General features: G+C 47.9%; 3 protein-coding genes across 4 annotated transcripts; 2 read left to right on the top strand and 1 right to left on the bottom strand.

Annotated features, from left to right (window-relative positions):
- The first annotated feature begins 117 nt into the window (after positions 1–117).
- Positions 118–13114, top strand: HYOU1 (hypoxia up-regulated 1). The gene is made up of 24 exons (XM_083877855.1): positions 118–240; positions 430–523; positions 1365–1443; positions 1682–1836; positions 1931–2007; positions 2587–2768; positions 3341–3456; positions 4222–4405; positions 4805–4939; positions 5843–5925; positions 6024–6156; positions 6468–6655; positions 6903–7041; positions 7144–7204; positions 7517–7599; positions 7748–7936; positions 8093–8289; positions 8461–8548; positions 9055–9177; positions 9507–9640; positions 9930–10014; positions 10461–10713; positions 11523–11606; positions 12099–13114. The coding sequence occupies exons 1-24, from the start codon at positions 177–179 to the stop codon at positions 12155–12157; spliced, it is 2985 nt and encodes a 994-aa protein (XP_083733981.1). The 5' UTR covers positions 118–176; the 3' UTR covers positions 12158–13114.
- A 97-nt stretch (positions 13115–13211) lies between these two features.
- On the top strand, positions 13212–21199 carry SLC37A4 (solute carrier family 37 member 4). 2 transcript variants are annotated; one of them, XM_083878050.1, is made up of 9 exons: positions 13212–13396; positions 13486–13718; positions 15033–15276; positions 16535–16693; positions 17072–17157; positions 17751–17864; positions 18149–18214; positions 19298–19436; positions 19721–21199. In XM_083878050.1, exons 1-9 carry the CDS (start codon positions 13249–13251, stop codon positions 19885–19887), a joined length of 1356 nt encoding a protein of 451 aa, XP_083734176.1. In that variant the 5' UTR covers positions 13212–13248; the 3' UTR covers positions 19888–21199. The 2 variants fall into 2 exon arrangements, with proteins under 2 accessions (XP_083734176.1, XP_083734175.1); XM_083878049.1 differs by lacking the exon at positions 18149–18214.
- Positions 21200–21535: 336 nt separating this feature from the next.
- Positions 21536–23154, bottom strand: TRAPPC4 (trafficking protein particle complex subunit 4). The gene is made up of 5 exons (XM_083878052.1): positions 22911–23154; positions 22596–22770; positions 22412–22515; positions 22200–22326; positions 21536–21776 (listed from the first exon to the last, which is right to left on the bottom strand). Exons 1-5 carry the CDS (start codon positions 23083–23085, stop codon positions 21698–21700), a joined length of 660 nt encoding a protein of 219 aa, XP_083734178.1. The 5' UTR covers positions 23086–23154; the 3' UTR covers positions 21536–21697.
- Positions 23155–23162: the final 8 nt, after the last annotated feature.

Genomic DNA, 23162 nt, shown 5'->3' with positions numbered 1-23162 from the left:
CCGCGCCAATGGGCGCATGCCGCGTGAGGGTGGGGGTGGGGCCAGACGGCGGAGGCGCCGCGGCGGGGCTGCTCCGCGCGCCGGACCGGGCCGAGCCGAGCCGAGTGCAGCCGAGCCGAGCCGGCCAGTGCCGAGCTCAGCCGAACCCAGCCGAGTCCAGGCGAGCGGTGCCGGGCATGGCGCAGTTGCCTGGCTGGGCGCTGCCCTGGCTGCTTGTCTTCTGCTTCCTGCCCACCACAGGTACGTGCGGGACTATGCGGGGACTCGACGGCTCTCCGGCCTCTCCCAGCCTGGGCCACGACGCCGGCGGTGCGGGGCCGTCGGGGAGAAGCGGCTGGTGGTTAAATGTCACTGTAGCGCGCTGTCCGGGCACGTCTTTGTCTTGGCCGCCCGCAACGGGAGCAGTTTATCACCAAGGTTTGTTTTCAGAGCCGGTGGCAGTGATGTCGGTGGACGTAGGCAGCGAGTCGATGAAGATCGCCATCGTGAAGCCTGGGGTGCCCATGGAGATCGTCCTGAACAAGTGAGTGGCTATTCAGCGCGCCAAGTGCTGCCGTGGGAGCGGTACCGGATGGGATCCGGTCTGTCCTGCCGCGGCTGTAGCCCGCCATCAGAGCCGGGAGCGGGCAGAAAAGGAGGGTGGCTGGGACTCGGCCGGCCCTCTGTTGCCAAAGTAAGGCTTCCATCCTCCCACGCAGGCTTGTGACTCAGTCGCGCCCCAGGTGGGTGGCTGTGGGGCGTCGTCAGGGCAGTCTGTTAACTCACCTTTAAGGTTGTTTGGATGCGCTTTGGGTACCTTTTGAACAGGTGCCAAAAGCCCCCGTGGTTAAGGACACGTTGTGATGCAAAGCCAGTTCCCACCTGTCCCCTCATTCTTAGTTCTCCACAAGGGAGCCCACAGCCAGGTTCGTTTTGCTGCAGCTCTTCGAAGCCTGTACTTGTAAAGCAGGTGAATCTCTTGCGTTCAGCTGCTGCTGCAGCCCATCCTCAAGTCACTGAGTGAAGAATGTGCAGGTAAAAGAGGACATGTGATCAGGAATGTCCTTGGTTTCTGGGAATCTGGAGATAACAAGGAGATTTCTCACCCACCTCCCTGAAATCGGCAGTTGTAGATAGAATGAGGGAACTGTTTTGCCTTCCTTATGGATGGAGGATAGCAAAAAGTAGTTTCATCAAAGCGGTGAAGGGTGTGCAGGAGGGGCTTCTCTGGTAGCCCCTCAGCTGAGCAGAGGCTGACCTCCCCTCTCCGCAGCAGGTATCTAAGTGCCTTCCCTTAGTCCTGGAATGGAAACAGCATCTTTCTTCACTGGAGACTGGAATGTTCACCTGTCTCAACTGGTTTATTCCTCCTTCTCTCTCCTCAGGGAGTCAAGAAGGAAAACGCCTGTGGCCATTTCCTTGAAGGAGAATGAGCGTCTCTTTGGTGATGGTGCACTGGGGATGGTAAGAGTTACTGTTTGCAGAACGCACGTATTGCACGTTGGGATATATGTCTGAGCCAGTGTTTTATTGTTGTCCTGTGCTTCTCATCTCCTTGAAGTGTTAATGGCTCTGTGTAGTGACTGTGTGCTCCTGCTCCCATAGCAAGAGTTGTTCCCCACATAGTCTGGGAGAGGTTGGTTTGAGAACAGTGTAACTGAGAGAGTGCAAGTGGGTGATGTGGTTTTGGGTTTTTTTGCAGTCCATAAGGACACCCAAGCTGGCATTCCGATACTTCCAGGATCTGCTAGGTAAGCGGATCGATAATCCCCACGTGGCACTGTACCAGTTCCGATTCCCGGAGCATGAGTTGGTGAAGGATGAGATAAGACAGACTGTTATCTTCAAGTTGTCCCCGTAAGTGGCTGCTTTTAGGTTCATTGTGGGTTGGACTTCAGCTGCCAGGCTTCTGCGTCTCACGGTTGATGCCACATTTTCTTTCCCATTGTAGAACGATACAGTATTCTCCCGAGGAGATGCTGGGGATGGTACTGAACTATTCACGTGGTCTGGCTGAGGAATTTGCAGGTTGGAAGAATTTAGCTTTTTCTTGTTTGTATGTGTTCATACGCTGTAGAATTTGAGTAGAGATGGAAAGTGTTTAGAAACTCAGGGGTTTTAGAAACAGGATGTTGGTTCTCTCCAGCTGTTGGCTGTAAGCAAGACTTTGTAGGTATCCAGTTATCGTTTGTTTCTAATACAATGCAAGTTTGGGATCTTGGATAAATTACAAGGAGACTTTGTCATGTGGTTAGTGACACTACAGCCAGTCCAAAGACTTTTTACTGGAGAGTGAATATCATCCAGTGGTCATGTAGGGCTCCATGAATATAGTATTTGTCGAAGTGGAAGGCTACTCAGAGCATTTGAGAGTATCCTGACACGCGAAAGAGAGGTCAGTAGACTTGTGGCTTTGTGTGAATATGCGAGGTCTGCTTGGTTTCAGCAGGATACAGAGATTCGCCCCTAGGGATCCTGGCTGCTGCTGCAGGGTTGCATTCTGTGCGAGTCTTCACCTTGGGTGCTCTAGGTTTGCTGCTGTCACTCCATCTCAACAAGTCTTTGCATGTGGCTACACTGATGCAGAGTTCCCTGCAACTGTTTCAGAGCAGCCCATCAAAGATGCAGTGATCACCGTTCCTGCTTACTTCAACCAAGCAGAGAGGAGAGCAGTGCTGCATGCTGCCCGCATGGCTGACCTCAAGGTGCTGCAGCTGATCAATGACAACACGGCTGTAGCATTGAACTATGGGGTTTTTAGGAGGAAAGACATCAATGCCACGGCACAGGTAGGTGCATTTGGGAGATGCAGAGAGTCCTGCCAAGTTTCCTGCATGCAGGGGGAAAAGTGCTGCAGAAAAAATCCAGAGAACTTTAAGTGGGCTCTGCTGATTAAGCAACCTCCTCTGTTTTCGTGTGTTCACCAACAAGACAAAGAGGTTAAACCCTGTGTGCGTGTATGGTAAAGCCTGAAAGCTGCTGGAGTGAGGGCAGGTCCTGGGAGTTCCCATTTTGTAAACCTGTATTTGTTCCTTGCCCATCAGTTGGGGGAAATAACAGCAGCGATTACTTTAAGTATTGGAACACTGACTCAGAAGTATTTGATTTTCTTGAGGCTGGAGAAAGAGCAAAACTAAAGATTTTGAATTATGAAATAGATTAGAAGTTTTCTGGTCTCCTTCTGTCAGACATGACCGTGAACATCGCCCGTGTTTGGTCAAAATATGAGTCCTGCCCTTAGGGTATAAAGTCAGTCCAGGGAGTGGATAGTTGTGGCCTATATCACACTGAAAGGGTTCTTTCCTTATTTGTGGGGTATATCCAGGTGTTACTGCTTCACTGTCCCAGCTTTTCTTTTCAGAATATCATGTTTTACGACATGGGAGCAGGAAGCACTGTTTGTACTATTGTTACGTATCAGACAGTGAAAACTAAGGACTTGGGAACCCAACCTCAATTGCAGATCCAAGGCATTGGGTAAGAATTCCACATGAGTTGCACAAATCCCACCCACAGGTCTCAGAAAAAAACCCATTTCTTTCACAGTATCTTCATCATGTAGAATTTTGCAGTGAGGCTTCAGTACAGTAATTTGGATGGCTGAGGGGGAAACATTTGGAGCAAGAAAGCTCCGGTTGGGAATAATTTTGGTGTTCCTGTCTTTTGCAGAAGGTAGCAGAACTCCCAGCAGCCTCGGAGAGAACCAGTGTACTTAGTTTGCTTTAGGCTTGCATTTGATAACCTCAAGCCATGTAAGCCTATTCCATTTCATATAATATTGAGTGTATCAGTTGGAAGAAGAGGAATATACTTTTAGAGAGGAATGAAAATGCAGTGTCCTTAATGCATTGCCAAATAAAGAGGGGGGTGCTGTGCATACCCAGCCCAGTATTTTTAACTCCAAAGCATTTAGATTGTTGTTTTTAAGCAAATACCTGGGACCTGATACAGTTGTCCTTTGGCTTCTCAGGTGTTTGACATGGTTGGCAAAAAGGCATTTACCTAAAATATAATGAAATTTCCTGTTGAAAGGCTGTTGTCATGCTGAATCTCTTATTTCTTATTTCTGTCTTTCACTATAATGTGAGGACAACCTTTATTCTTTCACAGTCATCACAGCTGATAATACTGCAGCTACTTTTGACCACTTGCTGCTCTGCATATTTGTGAAATAATACATGAAATTTGTTTGCTTTTCAATTTTGTTTCAGTTATTACACTTCTGTTCACTCTTTTGCTCAGGTTTGACCGTACTCTTGGAGGTTTAGAGATGGAGCTTCGTCTCCGGGACTACTTGGCAAAACTCTTTAATGAGCAGCACCCTTCAAAAGATGTCCGGAAGAATCCTCGGGCCATGGCCAAACTGCTGAAGGAGGCCAACCGCCTGAAAACTGTGCTGAGTGCAAATGCCGACCACATGGCGCAGGTCTGACCTGCTGGGGGTTCCTGCTCTTTTGGGGCTAAGTGTGGGGTGGGTTGAGGACTGGTGTAAGGGAACGCTGTCCCTCTGCAGTGCAGGTCTGCTGAGGAGCATCGCTCCCGGTGGTCCCTCTCAGCTTGTGCCTGCTTGGTAGCACCGGTGATTGAGTGGATTGAAGAAGAGTTATTCGTGTCAAGTATGTTAAATTAACTTTCACTGAGAGAAGCTGTCCGTTACACCCATGTTCCATCCTCTCATCACCTTAGCAATGGTAGGGTTCAAATGAGTGTGGTCAGGTCTGTTTTGTGTTACAAAAGCTAGAACTTTTTGCACATTGGACAAAGATTTTGCTTTGAAAATGCTTCACAATTAATTTCATGTTGCCTGTGTTTTTTTCCTGAATAGATTGAGGGACTACTGGATGACATAGACTTCAAAGCCAAGGTCTCAAGACAAGAATTTGAAGATTTGTGCCATGACTTGTTCAAGCGCGTCCCAGGACCCGTGCAGCAGGCTCTGAGTAGCGCAGAGATGAACATGGTGTGTTTTAAGAAAATGCATTACCAAGCCTGAAGCTTCTGTGGGTGGAGCTGCTGCCACAGCATGATTAAGGCATCAGTGGTTGTGTTATCAGAACTGTTAGGAGGTAGATGCCTGCTATTGTGACAGTGATGTTGGTGCTACAAAGAGTTTGCCTGCTGCGGTTTCAGGCAGGAGTGTGTCACACTTCCCCTGTACTATCCACCAGAAATTAAAGACTTGGGACAGGGGCTTCTTTGTCTTAAAACTCTTCACCCTTGTGCTGTAGGTTTGAAATAACGATGTTTCCTCTTTTTGTTTTGGATACTGGTTCTGGTCTCACTTCTGAAGTTTTAACTGAATGAGTCTGGAAACAGAGTTATGTGTGTTCGGGCTTCTCCTTTGCAGACTCCCTAAGGGGAGCCGTGCTGTGGGCTGCAGCTGTACCAAACCTGAGGCAGTACTTTGGATGGAGTCATTGTGGGTTAAATGCTCACTTTCTAGAGTACCACAACTTTAGAGCTGCTTTGGCCTCTGATATTCAATGCAAGACACTGAGTTACTTCTTAGAGTCTGGATTTCTATCTGTTCAGATCCAACTGGATCTTTGAGTCACTGGCTCCTCTGGCATTGGGGTATAGTTTGTCTAATTTTGAATCAAGCCCCATGTTTCTGGTGGCTTGAAGCCACAGTCATATTGTCACTGTCTGACAGACCTGACCCCAGGTTCCTCATTATTGGCATGGCTGATGTCCATCTGAGATCTGTTAGGTGCTGGCCTGCACAGGGACAGTAGGGTGTAGTGTATTTGTTCTTAGAGCACCATGTCAGCACATGGTGACTGGGGAAGGACCATAAGGAAGCCCTGGACTTAGCCTTCCAAAATTGCTTTCTTAAGACAAGGTGACTGTTTCCAATCCCTAGGATGGAATTGACCAGGTGATTCTAGTTGGCGGTGCTACACGGGTCCCCAAAGTGCAGGAAGTTTTGCTGAAAGCTGTGGGCAAGTGAGTATGTGAGGCCCCCTTCTAGTCTGTCTCCCATTGACAAGCTGCTGTTTATGTAGAGGCTGCAAACTTCATGTCTGTTGCTTTTTGCTTTCTAGAGAAGAGCTGGGCAAGAATATCAATGCTGACGAGGCTGCTGCTATGGGTGCAGTCTACCAGGCAGCTGCTCTGAGCAAAGCCTTTAAGGTGAAGCCCTTCATTGTTCGGGATGCTGCTGTGTTTCCTATCCAGGTAACCTTTGGTTTTCCTTCTCTTGTGCAAGGTATGGGGCTGTGCTGGGAGAAGTGATCCAGGTTGGAACCTCTTGGCTTCCTTTGAGTATGGAAGCTCTGGAGATCTTTCTGCCAATCTAACAAAGAAGGCAGAAGAAAGTCTTCTTTGTAATAGAAGTGCAGTATCCAATGAGTCAGGCATATGCAAACATCAGTTGAGGAATATTTGTCTGCCCTCCAGCTTTTGCATGAGGCAGAGCAGTTGAACACTACTGATGTAAGATGCCACAGTTTGCAGTTGCTGAGTCTTGTTTTCTATTTGTGATGCAGGTGGAGTTCACTCGTGAAGTTGAGGAGGATGATAAATCCAGGAGTTTAAAGCATAACAAGAGGATTTTGTTCCAGCGCATGGCACCCTATCCCCAGCGCAAAGTAATCACTTTCAACCGCTACACAGATGACTTTGAGTTCTATGTCAACTATGGAGATCTGACATTCCTGAACCAGGATGACCTGCGGTGAGTTAAGCCCAGCACCCGAGCCAGCAGCTTGGTGGCAGTGCAACTTCCCTGGCCGGAAATGTATTACTGGTGTGTCTGACTGCCACTGCACATCTGTTCTCTGAGCTGCATGTGCTTTAGGGAACCGAGCCCTGCCAGTTTTTGCAGTTGCCCATCACCACCAGCATGAGCAAGAGCAGGGATTGGCTGTTCTGCAGCACTGTTATCCTGAGTTCACTCTCTGCTTTTGTCTCTGTGTCATCAGAGTTTTTGGTTCTCTCAATCTCACCACTGTGAGGCTAAAGGGAGTTGGAGACAGTTTCAAGAAGCACTCGGACTATGAATCCAAAGGCATCAAAGCACATTTTAACATGGATGAGAGTGGTGTACTGAGTCTTGACCGGGTAAGCACCACCCATTGGGATGGTTGTCAGCTGATGTGTTTTTCAGTTCTGTCCCTCTCTCTGGTCCCTGCTTAAAACTAATCCTGAGCTTCTATTTCCAAGGTGGAATCGGTATTTGAGACCTTGGTGGAAGACAAGCTGGAGGAGGAGTCAACACTGACAAGTAAATGCGGAGCTTTGATAGTTGTACTGGCAGTTTTGTTACCTGTAGTGGCTGAAATCACTACAAGTGTTGTGTTTCTTTGGGTTTGGGGTGTGGAAGTTACACATTCTGACTGTATGTGTGGCTGTCTGTGCACACAAGGACACACAGGGAGGTTGGAGAAGTATGAGTCTGGAGTGTGTGAAGCTCACCTACATGACCAAGAGAGCCACTTGGTGATCATCGCAGTTGTGAGGGGAAGGACTAAGAGCTGAAGATGACTTTCTTCTTCTGGATACATACCATTCTGAACTTTTTGTCTCCCATCAACAGAACTTGGAAACACTATCTCAAGCTTGTTTGGGGGTGGTGGCCCTACACCGGAAACTGGAGAGAACCTGACAGACTCAGTTCAGGTGAGCCCCAGGGTGACTGCTACTGGAAGGAAGCCCTTTTGTCTTTGTGGCAATTATGTAGAATTACCTGTTCTACAGGTGAAACATTGCAGAGAATTTCCTGTAAAATGTTGTTTTGCTTTCCCCTTTACTTGCTTGTGATGACCAGGAAGAGGAAGAGAGCCTAGCAGAAACAGGTAAAGAGGAGCAGGGGGAGAAAGAAGACCAGAAAAGCCGTACTGTAGATGCTGGTGGAGAGCAGGGACGAGAGAAACAGCACTCTTCGGGTCAAGCAGAAACTGCCTCTCCAAAAGTAGAGTCACAGAGAAAGGAAGAAGGCGAGAAATTAGAGCCTCAGGTGAGCATCATATTGAAGGAATGGGACTGGTTTTAGTACCTAAGAAATGGCATTCCCTTAGTGGAATTCTCCCTTCTCTGAAGTGCCCTGCCTTTCAAAAGAGTTGCAGAACCTGAAAATCTGTTCCCTTGCTTGAGAACCTACTTTGTGTTATAGGGTCCCAAAGAAAACAGAGAAACTGCAAAAGAGGAAGAACTATCCAAAAGTTCCAGTGACAGCACAGCTAGCAAAACAGAGGAAGAGAAGATCAAAGCACCAAAGAAACAGAAGCTTGTCCATGAGATCACCATGGAGCTGGATGTAAATGATGTGCCTGACCTGGAGGAGGATGAACTGAAGAGCTCGATGAAAAAGTAGGTTTGATATGGCTCTGCTGAGTTAGAACTCCAAATAAAGGAAGTAAATTGCTTTGGAATGGTGATGGCTCACATAGAATGCTGCTGACCTCAGAAGCTGGTGTGTGGGATATGCTGCTCAACCAAAGGCACTTGCTACCTTTGATTTCTGGTCTCTTTACATGTTAGACTGCAAGACTTGACCATCAGAGATCTAGAGAAACAGGAAAGAGAAAAATCAGCCAACAGCTTGGAGTCATTCATCTTTGAGACCCAGGTAAGAGAGGGATATAAAGAAATGAGAATTCCAGGAGAGCAGTAGAAGTGTTTTGCACAGCTTTTGGCTGATATGAGTGCAGGGGAGTTGTTTGAGCTGGGGGAAAAGCTGATTTGAAGAGCCTAGATTTTGTCTTTCAGTCACCTTTTCTAATGCTGTTAGACTTTCCAAGCCCGTGTTTCCTCAATTCAAAATGAAACTTCCTTTCTGCATGTCTAACACTGTGAACAATTGCCCCCAGACTGTAAAGAAGCTACAGCTTCACAGGAACTGTTGTGCAGAAGAAGAAACTAGTGTTAAGTGAGTGTGAAATAGTGACTTGTTGCAGTGTTACCATTGTGGGATGTGGGTGTATCTGTACCTGGTATAACTGTTGCGCACCTGGCAATGCTAGGAGCAAAGCTCAGATTTGGGAGACTGCAGCCCAGTTGCAAGTGAGTGCTCTGGTCTTTTTATGCTTGCAGGCTCAGTGGTGTTTGACCAGAGTGCTTGCTCTGTTTTTTCAGGACAAGCTTTACCAAGAGGAGTATCAGTTTGTCTCAACAGAGGAACAGAGAGAAGAAATTTCCAAAAAGCTTAGTGAGGCTTCCAGTTGGATGGAGGAGGAGGGCTATGCAGCTGCAACAAAGGTATTGCTGTGTGCAGTCAGGATACCAGTCAGCTGTCGCTGACATGGAAGTGACCACAGAGGCTGACAGAGCATTTGTAACATGGTTCTTGAGAGTTTCTGCTTCATTATTGTATTATGCACAGAACAAGATAAGTTGTCCCAGCCACTGATGTTTCTACAATAGCTTCAGCAGGAACCTGTTGACTGAAAGCTTAGTTATGGGGCTCTTTTTACCACACTGAAATGGTGTATTTGATAGAGTGAAAAACAAATGCAGTTATAACTTCTGAAGTTGCCAATGTTAGACAGTGGTCAAACTAACTGCTTTCTCCTCTCCCCCATTTTCAGGAGCTGAAAGACAAGCTTTCAGAGCTGAAAAGGCTTTGTAGGAACCTTTTCTTCCGTGTTGAGGAGAGGAGAAAGTGGCCAGAACGCCTGGCTGCTCTGGAAAGTCTGCTTAATCACTCCACCATCTTTCTCAGGTAAGGACAGGCTTTTGGGAAGGAATATCATGCAACTGGTCATGTATGAGCTACCAGCAGAAGGAGACCAGGGTGGATGTGAAAGTCAGTGGCACTTCCTGAGAAAAGGCAAGCAGAACCCTCCTCCCTGGTGTCCTGCAGGACCTGTGAACAGGTGTATGTGGCCTCTGTCCAGAACGGGGGGCAGGAAGGGTTCAGCATGGTTGTTGTGATGTTTTTGTGTTACTGGAGCTTGTTGCCAAAGTGCAGTCTACTTGGCTTAACACAAATAAGATTTCTTATCTACAAGGGGAGCCCGAATGATTCCAGAGTCTGACCAGATATTCACAGAAGTGGAACTGAGTACACTGGAAAAAGCCATCAATGAAACAACGGTACTGAAGGATGGAGTGATGCTTGGGGAGGGTGGGTTGGCAGTTTGGGTTATGACCTGCACGTTCTACTCCATGACCTTGAGTGAAAGTGCATGTTTTGTTTTCGTGCCACCAGCAAACCTTTTGTGTGTTTCAGTATTTCCTAATGCCCACCCTGACCCCATTGTGCCTGTGGGAAATCGTGATTCCTGTATTGCATGTGGAATTGTCTCCAGGGTGGGGGTGGAGCCCAGTGATGTGACTGCACTTGGTTTTTAAAGGCAGGCGCTGGGTTTTGTTTGTATTATGTCTGGGTAACTGAGAGGTTGGTGGAAATGTAGCATAGAGGAGAGCTGTCCTCAGTAAAGCACAATAGCCAGGGGCAGTGACTTTGAGATACTGTGATATACAGCACTTCCTGGAACCCAGAAGCATTCCAAAAGCACCTCTTCCCTCGCGTCCCACAGATTTGGAAAAATGAGACGCTGGCTGAACAGAGCAAGCTTACTCCTACTGAGAAACCTGTGCTGCTCTCTAAAGATATAGAGCTCAAGATAGCAGCCCTGGACAGGGAAGTGCAGTATCTCCTGAATAAAGCCAAGTTTGCAAAACCCAAACCCAAAAGGGAGAAGAATGCCACAAAAACTGATTCAGGCAAGAATACTACAGCAGCCCCTGAGACTGAGAATACTATCCCTCCCACGGAGGGGAAACAAGAAGGTAAGTAGCAGGCTTGGAGCATGTAACTTCCTATTATATAATTACCACATATAACACATGATGTTTCTCTTGATTGAACGGGAGCTAAAGAAGGGAGGACAGTAGTTAACTGTGAGATTGAGTTTGCTCTTTATTTTCAAAGACAGCTGGGAAAATCTATATATTGCAGTGTCCTTTCCCTCCCCACTATTTGTTTTGGTTTTTTGTGAAGAAGCAGAAATAATTTAAAATTTTCCCAGGATAGTCAGTACCTGTCTTGCTGGCTTGTTGACTTCTAGGAAAGGTAAGCCATTGACTGCACTTTGATGTACTGAGCCAAATATTCAAGGTCCCGTCCTACATAAATTAGTAGAATGAATTGTTGATGAGAAACGTTTGTCATCTAGATTGACCCCAGGGAAAAAAAAAAAAAACAAACTCTTGGGCCACTAGGACTTACAGTTTTTTGAACTTTCTAAGATCCTCAGGTCCCAAGTCCCCTGGTTCCTTTAAAATCTGGATCGCTGTTTGTCTGCATTCCTGCTGGTTCCTTTGGTCTGAGTAAGGGATTCTGCTCATAGTCACAGCTCCAAAGGTCATCTGCCTGTGTAACCAGTCAATCTCCAGAGCTTCTGAGGACATAAAGCTTGGCACTCAGAGCAGTTTTGTAGTGCTTCTATTTGGGTGTTGTAGTGCTCCACTGTGAGAGTGAACTATTACAGTCCTGGTATTACAGGCTGGTTTAACCTCACCTTTACTCACCTAATCTCTTTGCACCTTGTCTCCTGTGTGTTCTCCCTTGACTTCTGTTTTTTCTGCTTTAAACATAGACAAACTGAAGGATATTGATCCAGCCAAGGAACCTCCTACAGCTGAAAAAGCAGCAATAGATGATAAGCCTGGATCGGACTCTGGTAGGTAAATGTTTTGCTAACGATCTGGAACGTGGAGCTGCAAGTGCAAGGTGTGGGGGGTCGTTTGCAGATTCTTAGATGTAAGAAGTAGTGTGATGGTAGAACCCTGACCACTGATCCATTTTTAATTCTGCAAACAGGAAGACAAATTTTGGTTCCTTGCTGTTCTTATGTTTTTGTTGTTCAGAGTGGAATTCTAATGCACCACTGCTGCTTTGTGCCCCTGTCCCTGCAGGTTGCAGCCAGCCCCATGGCTGTGAGATGGGCTATGTTTAAAAGCTGCTGTGCTGTTCCTGCTGCCAGGGCAGCGCTGTTAACAGGGGCAGAATTCATGTCTTGAGCTCCATGGAGCTGAGTGTCAACCCCCAAAACCTCTGCACCATGGACTGCAAGTTTTGTGGCAAATTTTGCAAATGTCAGAGACTCTCAGTGCTGCTTTGCATGCTGTGAAAAACTATTGCGGTATGAAACTGAGTTTGCTTCATTACACAGGGTCCAAAAAAGAGAAGGCAGAAGCTGGAGGAGAAAGCAGGAAAAACGATGAATTGTAACACCTTGAAATCCCACAAGTGTCAGCATCTATTTATTTCATAGTTACTTTCTTGTTTTTCTTATGGACCTGGTTCGTCATGATGTAAATGGAACACAACAAGAGTCTGACAACACAATGGGATAGAGATGTAATTTTTTTTTTTGTTTTGTTCTTTCTGCGGATTTGGCCTCTACTAACTTAGCGAATTGGTTTTTGTTTTTCTTCTATTATGTGTGGCAGACCGCCCACCGAGAATTGTCTCTGTTTCAGTACAGAAGTCACCAAAAGTGACTTTTCTTTTGGTGGGGAGAAAGCAGTAAAGAAACATCTTAAGATGTAGGAAGTAACTTGGAACATAAACTCTGCCCCACCTCTTGTGAAGATGATTGCAGAAGGATACAGACCTGAAGTGCAGTTGTCTTTGCATTTGAGGCCCTGACTTAGAGCAAATGTGTGATTTCAGCTGGTGGGAGGTGTATTAATACGTTGCAGTATACTTGGGAAGGTGGAACAAAATTGGGAAGGTGGTTTGAGATATGGCTGTGTCTGTTTTCCATAGACTGCTTGTTAAAACTGTCTGCTCTGTAGCAGAGTCCAAAAACCATGAAGTGAGACTTGACAAAAAGATTCTGTTTATATTTTTAAATGTTCAGAAAATGCCTTTTCTGAACACTGAATGCAGAGGAGAGGGAAAGATGGGCCGTGTTGACACATCCTGTAGTCAGTCACAAGGACAGTGATACGGATCAACCAAACCTGGAAAGTCTAATGGCAACAGCCTTCCTTCTTCGGTATTTTGTGCACTTGGAACGACTCAATCGTGTGACCTTCCCTGTCCCTGGCTATGACCTCCTGCCTCCTCGGACCGTCCCTGCTGCTGCCACACACACGAGTGGGGTCCGACGGCTGCGAATGTGCATCTGACATTGTTCTCCATTCTGGCCTCTTCAACCAAAAATAAAATTACACTTCCTGACAGGCTGTGCGAAGCGGTGCCGTGTGTGCCGGGGCTGGGGCCGGGGCGGGACTTCCGCGGGGCGGGGCGGTGGGGCCGTGTCCGCCCGTGCCGTGCGCCCCGGACCGCTGCGGCCCCGCGGGCAGCGCGGCGCGATGGCGGCCGGCGGCTACAGGCGGTACCGGGCTGTCATCTTCGCGGCCATGTTCGTGGGCTATACGCTGTATTACTTCAACCGCAAAACCTTCTCGTTCGTCATGCCCGCCGTCATGGCCGAGGTGCCGCTGGGGAAGGACGACCTGGGTGAGTGTCGGTCGCGGTCCCCTGCGCCCCGCCGGCCCGGAGGTGGCCGTTCCGCGGGCTGAGACACCCCCCGGCTCTGCCCGCCGCAGGTCTTATCACCAGCAGCCAGTCTGCAGCCTACGCCATCAGCAAGTTCATCAGCGGCGTCCTTTCGGACCAGATGAGCGCCCGCTGGCTCTTCTCCTCCGGCCTCCTCATGGTGGGCTTGGTCAACGTGGTCTTCTCCTGGAGCTCCACCGTCATGGCCTTCGCCGGGCTCTGGTTCCTCAATGGCCTGGCCCAGGGGCTGGGCTGGCCGCCCTGCGGGAAGATCCTGCGGAAGGTGGGTGCTGAGAAAGGTGGGGGAACTTGCCACTACTCTTTTGACCTGTCCTGGCATCAGGGCTGTGCAGACCCACATCAGGCTGTGCTGGCTCAGAATCCAGAGGGACTTTGCAGCTTTTCTTGCTCTCTCCCAGCCAAGGAGGTCTAGAGCACTATCTACATTCTGCTGTCTGTGGAACAAGTTTCAGTGTACAGGGATCTGCTTATTTTAGCAACGATTAAGTCTGTAGCCCTTGCCCCTATGTGCCTTGAGTGTACCTCAGTTTGGTGAGTAACATCTCCCAGTAGCAGAGTTCTGCCCCGTAGAGACACACTTTGTTGGAGTATTTTAGATGTAGGCACACAGGACGTCTTGTCTCTGCTGCTGCAAGTCAAGGTTTTCTGTGGGTTAGGGGGCAGTGAGCACAGTTCTGTCTGCATGCTTGGGCAACTTAGGAATTCCAATAAACAAGTGGCTCAGGTAGAAAACTGGCTAAGATGGAGGAACAGCATGAGATGAGTTTCTAAGCTGTATATACTTGGGGTTTGTAACGCTCTAAAAGGACCAGACTGATTTCTCCCTCAGACAGACGGAAAGGAGGTTGCTTGCCTTTATGCTGATCCCACATGGAAGATGTAAAATCCAGGAATCAATCTACTGCATGTACTTGTGGGGCAGGGAGGAGATAAACAACTTTATTGCCCTTCTGTGAGGCACCTAGCCTCTCCTAACTGACGAGGAGAGGGCTGTCCAGGACAGTTGAATGCACACAAAAGAAGGGCCCAAAAAACAGAAATATCAGCCACGGTGTTTTCTGAAGATATTCATGAATGTAGATCTCAGACATTTTCCTGCTGACAAGAACCACCCAAGTAATTCTGGCTCCGAGTGCTCATTGCAATAAGGAGCCCATCATGTCTGATACTTAATGCAACAGCGAGTCCTAAAGTTACCCTGTGACTCTCTGTGTATCCATCCAAGTTCCCGAGCCAGCAGAGCTCTCCAGGAGGACGCTGTTCCTAGCAAGTAAGTACGCAAACCCATGTGCTCTTAAACTTGCCTCCCCTGCCCCACGTCTCAGTTTCATGGTCTGTAAATGGAAATAACTTTAAGCTGGCTCACAGTGTGAGCACCTGTCAAGCTCTTATGGCTGACACTTGAGTAACATTTGGAGTTCCCTGCATGACTGAAGTAGGGAGGTGTGAGTGTTTCCTCTACCTGCTTTTGAAGCTCTGTCTGAATTACCCCAACTCCACATCATGGGCTTCATGGGAGGGTTTTCAGGTGTACTGTCATTCTCTTACACCTCATGCTGTTTTTCTTGTTGCACAGTGGTTTGAGCCTTCCCAGTTTGGGACTTGGTGGGCAGTCCTGTCTACAAGCATGAACTTGGCTGGAGGCTTAGGCCCCATTGTCGCTGCTCTTGTGTCTATGAACTACGATTGGCGCAAGACTTTGTCCTTCTCTGGCTTCACCTGCATGGTTGTCTCTTTTGTTTGCCTTGTCCTGATTAAAAATGAGCCATCGGATGTTGGGCTGCCCAACATCGAACAAGGAGCCAAGAAAGGGAAGAAAGGTGAGCATGTGACTTCGATGCAAGCAGGCAGCTACAGGAGAAGATGCAGTACCTTCTGTCTGTATTCTGGTACAGATGTGTCGCTCTCAGCATACTGACACCCCCCGTCCTCTCCAACTTTTGAAGTCACAGTTTGCCAGGCGTATGGTAATGGGTTGATTTTGGCAACTTTATTTTGGTAATTGAAGTTAGAAATGGTATAAATCAAGGCCCATTGTGACCTTGTGGGAAGGGGCTGGTGTAGGGATTCCTGAGACTGTGACAGAACAGGGGGAAAGCCTGCTGCTAGCCCTCTCTTAGCCTTGCTCCTTAGCCTGCCAGCAGACACCTGTGTGTTGCTGAGATGCTCAGGGTGGCCTCTCCCCATATATGTAATGTTTTCCTGTTACCAGCATCACTGTTTTCTTGGAGCCTTGTGTGCTCGGATTTTGAATGCAGTTTTGGTGGGATGGTGGAGAGAGAAAAAGTACAACAGCAGGGAGTGCTTCCTTAAGCCCGACCTTCTGCTCCTCCGCTTTGGCAGCGGACAGGCAGTTCTCCCCTCACCCCACCTTAGGCTCTCTTGACCCCTGGCTCACGATGGACTCTGCTCAGTGTTTCTGTCCTAACCTAGGACATCTAGTTAATAAATGTTTATTCAGACCACTGAGTGTGGCGCGTCTCTGAAAGCAGAACATGTAGATGAGCATTGCAACACAGGTTTTCAGTAGGATTTTAAAATCCAGTAGAAACTCAACTTATGTTCCATGCTGTCCCATACTGCTTGTGCTGCCAAACTTAACCTCTTTGCATAAGAAAAGAATATTGTTTCCCTAGAGCATTCTCTGGGGAGAGCAAGTTTGTTGGTGTTCCTGGAACACTGATGCAAAAATCAAGGTAGCATCTGAAAGCATCTTTGTTTGAGTCTGTGCAGTGGCTTTCACAGGCACAGCTTAAAAACGCTCCCAAAGAATCTGAAGGTAATTTTTCGAACAACCTTTGTGAAGGGTTTACTGGAAACTGCAGTACAGAAAGTTACTGAGAGTAGTGTTTTGATTATTCTTTTCAAATCTTTAATGAATGTGGGATGAAATGACAGAAGAGATTCTGAAATCACCAGAACAAGGGAAGGTAGAGCCATTCACTACTCTTCAGCAGCTGTGAATATCTCTGTGTGAAGGGATGTTCTCATGCTTGGGTCCTGCCTGCAGAACTGTCTGCTGGGCTGCTGTTTGATGTGGTTTGAGCTGTGGTAACACTCCTCCCGACCTTCCTACAGGTTCCTCCAGTGACAACAGCACCTTGACAGAGCTGCTGCTCTCCCCATACCTGTGGGTGCTCTCAACAGGCTACCTGGTCGTTTTTGGAGTGAAAACATGCTGTACTGATTGGGGGCAGCTCTTCCTGATCCAGGAGAGGGGGCAGTCCATACTTGTGGGTAAGATGCAAAACTTCATTAGTAAGATCTGGAGCTGCAGTCTGGGAGGTGTTGCCCAGAGATCACCTGGGTAGAGGCCCTTCCACCTGAGGGACTTGTTTGCCCACCTCCTAGTTGTCTGCTTAGATATACATAGGTTTTGAAATAAGTCAGTGATGAAGTTACTGCATGCACCAAACACTCCAGTGCCAGGACCTTCCTGGGACTGGCAGACAAGCATTCCTGAACCTGTTGTGCTTTGTGGTTTGATGGTTGTGTCAAGGAGAGCTGCTCAAGTGCTCTGTGAGCTTACAGCAGTGGGACTGGTCTGGAGCCCACAGCAGCCTTTCTGTTTTGACCAAATCTGATGGGCCATTCTTTGCTTCATCTGTATTCTAGGCAGTTCCTACATGAGTGCCTTGGAGATTGGGGGTCTGGTGGGAAGCATTGCTGCTGGATACCTTTCTGATAGAGCAGTAGCAAAAGTAAGTCATGTGCACCCTCGAGCATGCTGGACAGGGAACACAGCAGCAATCTGAGCTGCTTTACTAAGGTGATCAGGCAGGGTGCTGTGCCTGTGAGCACAGCAGAGAAACCAGCCCATACTCAGTTCTGCCATGTGCATGGGCACAACTGCCAAACACTCCAGAAGGCACTGGGGAATAGATGTGCTGATTTTAGGGGCTGCAATATGCCTCTCAGATTTGAGGTGTTTAATCTGTTCAATTTCTTTGCTTTACTGTGGTCTCCAGATTTGCATGTTGAAGAACTGTTTGCTGATAGTTGTCTTCTGGCTGGAAAAAAAAAAACCCCACATTTAAATCCAGTGGTGGGATTTGGAGCCAGATTCAGGGTAGAAGTGGTTGATACCCGAAGTGTCATTCATCACTAAGAGCTTTTGTTTAGCAGAATTTGACTGTGTGCAGGCCTTAAACCACACTAATAAGGCGTGCCAACAGATGTGCTGTTGATGTGCCGTCCATGTTTCTGACTGGGCTGTGGATGGTGTTAGTCACTACAAGTATAAAAGGAAGTCCCTCCATTTTCTGATTCTCAGCCTTCCTTCCTTGTGTCACAGGTGGGCCTGTCAAGCTATGGGAATCCTCGGCACACGCTGCTGCTTTCCATGATGGCTGGGATGTGTGTGTCCATGTTTCTGTTTCGGATCACAGTCACAGGTGACTCTCCCAAGGTAATTCACATGCAGCAGCTGGCCATCAGTTATAGGGATAGCCCTGGAATGGGGAGGTTTGATGACAAGGGAACATGATTGTTTTCTTCACCATTCCCAAGGATTTCTTTCTTTGTACTATGGAGAAGGGCTGGCTTAGCCTGGCTTGGGGTGCTCCTGCTGTCCTATTGTTGCGTGCAGCCTGCCTTCCAGGCTTTGCATGAGATGTGACTTGCATCTGCCCTTATGATTGCTAAATAAATAAAATTTCTTTTCTCCTTTCATTTTTTTTTCTTCTTCTTCAGGAAAACCACTTCTGGACTGTAGCCTTGCAACCTCTAGCTGATCTTACAGGCCTAAAAGAACATGAGGTTTCTGCTTGCATTTTTTCTCTCTCTGCCTGTTTCTTCTTTCCTTGGTCTGCCTTACTCCTATCCTAAGAGGTTGGTTAGCACCTCAGAACTTAGAACCAGGGCACTGAGAAAAGATTACTGTAAGTTTGTAGTCAAAGAAACATTCTCTTATAATAATTTGAGTACCCTAACTGACTTTAAAAAGTCTAACTATGTAACTTTTAAGTTTTATACAGAAGATTCTGAGGACCTCTGTTCATCAGGTAATATATAGCCAGCTAAGGGATCTTGTGGGTGAGATCAAAAAGAATGATTCTGCTCTGGCAGATGCATTCTTATTTAGTTTCTGGCAAGTGTTTTCCTAACTTCTTTCTGCTTCACATCTGGAAAATACTTCCTCCTGGGCTTTTTGAAATGCTGTTTGCATTCTAAAAGCATGCTGAATTGTGGGGGCGTTACTTATCCTTTGTTATGCAAACAAGAGACTGATAATTTTGGGCCAGATAGGTTTCTTAGAGCATAAGCTAACACTGAAGTTGAGACCGTTGGGTTTTGTTTGTTTGTTTGTTTGGGTGTTTTTTTTGGTTTTTTTTTTGTTTTTTTTTTTCTTTTTTTTTCTCAGTTTAGTAACATAGAGGTTATCAGAAAGAGGTGTCTCACAAATAAACATGCTCTGATCAGTTCCATGCATCTAAACTGCGAAAAGCTTTCAGTTGGTAGCTCCAGGATTGTTTTATGAAAGCAACCTGATTCACAGATCTTTTGTGTGATTTCACAGGCTCATTGCCGTCTTCTCTTCAATGTTCTGTTTCTTGCAAATAAGCACAGGATGTGTTACATGGGTGTGGGGAGCAGAATTGTGGGACAGAGGAGAGCTTGCACTGGCTAGCAAGATGGAGAGGTGGAGATGCAGCTGGCCTTTATGGATATGGGGTCTCTACAGGCTTAAGCTCTTCTGGCTGCAGGCCGGGAAGCTGGTGTCAGCCTGAAAATGTCAAAACTCCTTGGAACTGTGTATACAGTCTGAGAATTGTCAACAGTTGCTAACTGACAGTGGTGAGATTCACAGATCCTGTTTCTGATTTTAACTTACTTTGACAGCTGTGGATTCTGACTCTGGGAGCTGTGTTTGGGTTCTCCTCGTATGGGCCAATTGCCCTGTTTGGGGTCATAGCCAACGAAAGTGCCCCTGCCAACCTGTGCGGCACCTCCCATGCCATAGTGGCCCTCATGGCAAATGGTAAGTAATACCCATTTCCCCAAAAAACAAAACCCATACACGTTCTTGATAAACCATGGTCTAGCCCCTGGGTGCCAAGCTACTGATTGTGGGAAGTCACCTAAGGAGAGAGATAATGGAGCTGGAAGCCTCAGGGATGCTTTCCTGCTGTGCCCAACAGGTTTTGCATTGTGCTTTAAGTTCAAACCAGGCCTGAGGAATTGTTATATATGCAAAAGCAGGTATTGATAGATAATACGGGAGTACAAAAGTGTTGTTAGCTTTCTGTTTCTTTTTTGTTACAGTTGGGGGTTTCCTGGCTGGACTGCCTTTCAGTACAATTGCCAAGCACTACAGCTGGGCCACAGCCTTTTGGGTAGCTGAAGTCGTCTGTATCACTAGCACAGTGGCTTTCTTCTTCCTACGAAACATCCGCACCAAGATGGGCCGGATTTCCAGGAAGGCTGACTGAGGATAAGCTGCTTGGTGGAAAGGATGTTCCCACATTGACGTGAATGATGCTCGTTTTTGTTTGACTGGCCTAGGAGTGAGTTTACCTATTGCTGCAACCTAGATAAAAACATCCAGTGTCAGGTGCCAGAGGGCACAAGGTTCCTGCTACTGATCACTTTTTCCCTCAAGATGTGATAATTCACCTAGTTTACATTTGCAATGATTTTACTGTATCTCTTCCTCACAGCACTGTTAGTGAAGCAAGCAGGCTCTGTAGCCCGAGCTTCCTCACTACAAGTGGTCTGAAATTACTAGCTTCAGGTGCACTTACCTCTAGTTTTGTCATTATTGTTTGTCTCAGCCATTAGCTGCGACATTAATCAGTTCAGCTTCGCTGCTCAGGGGCCCTGAACCAAGCTTTTGCTGCCTGCATCCGTCCCATCTGTCTGCCATAAGCACAGCTGTCCCAGGTCACTTCAGCATAAGCTATGTGTGCCCAGCCACACAACAGCAGCAGACCAGGGAGTGGTGATGACTGCAGTCCAGCCTGCTTTGACAGCAGCAAAGCCTTAGCTGTACATGGGTTTTGTTGCTAGGGGTGGGGAGGGAGCGTGTTGCTGTGGACAGGCAGCACAGCAGGATGTGCTGTGGCAGGGCTCTCCACAGCATTTAGAAATAGGCATGTTTCCAGGGAATTCATGGCGTTTAGAGAAGCTCCTGCTAAGTGAACTGATCCTGCCTGGTGCGATGTCTGTGTGCAGTGTTAATGATTTGCAAGGGAGGCAGCTGCTACCAAGGCAGATTGTAGCCAGTACTCTGCAAATCAGCCAGGAAAACTAACCCAGCAGCAGGAATTGCAACAGCAGCCACCACCAACCCACAATTTCTGCAGCTGGGTTTCGTGATAACCCATATTTCTAGCAATGGCTTGTATTTTTTCAGCACAAGGTGTGAATACTGGGATGGTTTTGGTCAAGAGTTGCGTCTCTCATGGCTGCAGGTGGGGGCTCAGGCTGCCTCTGAGTTAGCCTTAGTGGAGCCATCACTGACAGCCTTAGCAGTCAGGCCCAGCACTCTGCAATAAGTACAGTCAGGTATTTTACCAGGAATTTGTTGAATATTCTTGTTTTTCCCCAAAAGGATTTACTGTTTTAGGGTCCTGAAAGGGCAAGTTCAACTTGTAAAGAACCTGCATGCAGGTACTTTGCTAAGTACTTTGGTTGCAAGAGTAGTTAGCTAGCCTTAATTTTAAAAATGGAAATGAATTACATTTTGTACTTAATTACATGATCTTCTTCTGTATGTGAAATAAAAATGGAGCAGTGTCATAAGGGCCCTGGTTGTCTTCTGGAGAGTGGTGCAAGCAAAACCACCCAAACTGACGTACCTTCTTGAGGTGCCACTGGCACAAATGTACCCATCAACAGAAAGCAAACAGCCATTTGCCTCATTAATAAACACTTATTACTTCTATACAGAAACCCTCTGCAAAACCATAAGTTAGAGCTATACAGGGAAAATAGGTATGTACATTTATGACAGGAAAAAAAAGCACTGAGGCCACAGACCTGCACCTTCTCCTTCACCCAAGTTCAGCAGAGCTGCAACAGCAAAATAAGGCCCTGTGGCCCAATGCAAACAGTGCTAAGGAATCTGTTTAAGGTAAATTTCACAACAAAGGGGATAAACCAGTATTTTGGGAGACACTGAAGTGTGTTTTGGGGATGTGCAGTCTCTGCTGTGGAGAGGGGAGCTTTGTGAAAGGCCAGCCAGGGAAGAGACAGGCCCCAGTCTTCAGCCGAATGAATCTGCAACAGGCAAGGCTTTCTCTATGATCCAGGTCCGAAGGGTCCGGCTTTCTCTGCCACCTCCAGAGCAAGTTTCAAGTTCTGATCAAATAACTCGCACCTGAAACAGAAAAGCAAAAGGGATGACTTACCTACAGAAGTGAGTTAACAAAGCCAGCAAAGGATCTCCACATCCTTTGGTTCTGCATCCTTCAAGGAGATATTCAGGCAGTTATGACACAGCAACGTGATTGCTGTCGAAGTCTGCCTTGGTCCTTAGTTAAGATTAAAGCTTTTTGTATAGGCCTGGATATACAGCAGGACAGTAGGGTTTGTGTGAAGGAAGTGCACCTCCCACTTCCCCAGCACACCCAGCACTGGAAAGAACTTAGGTCTGTGTCCTGTCTCTGCAGCAGTGTGCTGTGGCTTCCCTCCCCTTCCCTCAGCCAGTTCTGCCACTTAAGGACTGTTTGCATTTGCTACTGTATACACAGAAAGCTATGACAGGTTGCAGCCAGATTACTAAAAGTGGGCTTTTCCTTACCTTATTGGCATCTCCAGGGAGTAGAAAGGATTCTTCAGAGCGAAGTCTGAGTAAATCTCATAGATTTTGCGGAGAAGAGCGTCTATCCCTGTCTGTCTTGGGTCAGCAAGAACCATGAATTTGATCCCTGGAGCCATAATGCCAGGAGCATAAGGAAGGCCAAGCACAGAGACAGCCCTGACAAAGCAGAGCAGTGCTAGGTGCCTAAGTACCTGTCAGTGTCTGGAAGCAGTGCAACTTGAAGGTGTCGGTCTCCAGCATCTCTATCCCGGAGCTCCCAACTTCAGGTGACAGTTGTGACCCGATGGCGAACAGCCTGTGTGGACAAGCCCCTCAGCGCCCCTCACCACCCCTGCCCATGCCACCCCCGTCCCGTCACGGCCCACCCTCACTCACGAGTGGAACATGGAGGCCAGCATAAGCTTCTCATTGGAGGAGAGCCGGTGTCGGCCAAAGCGGATGGATACCGGGTAGTTAGCGGGGTTACCCAGGAACTCCAGCACGTCCTTCCCGTCCGCCGTGAAGCGACCGTTGACCTCGGCGCCGTTGATCGCGAGCACAGCGTGACCCACTGCGGAGACAGCGCGGCGGCATCAGTCTGTCTGTCAGTCAGTCAGCAATCCTGGTTTCACCCGGCAGTCAGTCAGTCAGTCAGTCAGTCAGTAATCCTGGTTTCACCCGGCCCGGCCCGGCCCTTCCCACCCGCCGCACCGCGGATGCCGTCCCGCTGGCCGAAGGCGACGACGACGCGCTCGTCGTGCGGGCGCAGGACGAGATCGAGCGGAAAGCTGAACGTCTTCTCGGTGTCGGCGCGGGGCGCGTAGTGGTCCAGCTGATAGATGAGGCCGCCAGCCTTGTTGACCACGTAGACGCTGAAGATGGCCATAACGCAGCCTCGCCGACAGAGGCACTCCCCCCAGCCGCCCCCGCAGCGCCGCCGCCTCCGCCCCGGTAGTGACGTCA

This window comes from Zosterops lateralis (assembly GCF_965231275.1).
Source record: "Zosterops lateralis genome assembly, chromosome: 25".
NCBI classification, from domain to species: Eukaryota; Metazoa; Chordata; class Aves; order Passeriformes; family Zosteropidae; genus Zosterops; species Zosterops lateralis.
This window is presented reverse-complemented; position numbering and strand designations above follow the sequence as displayed.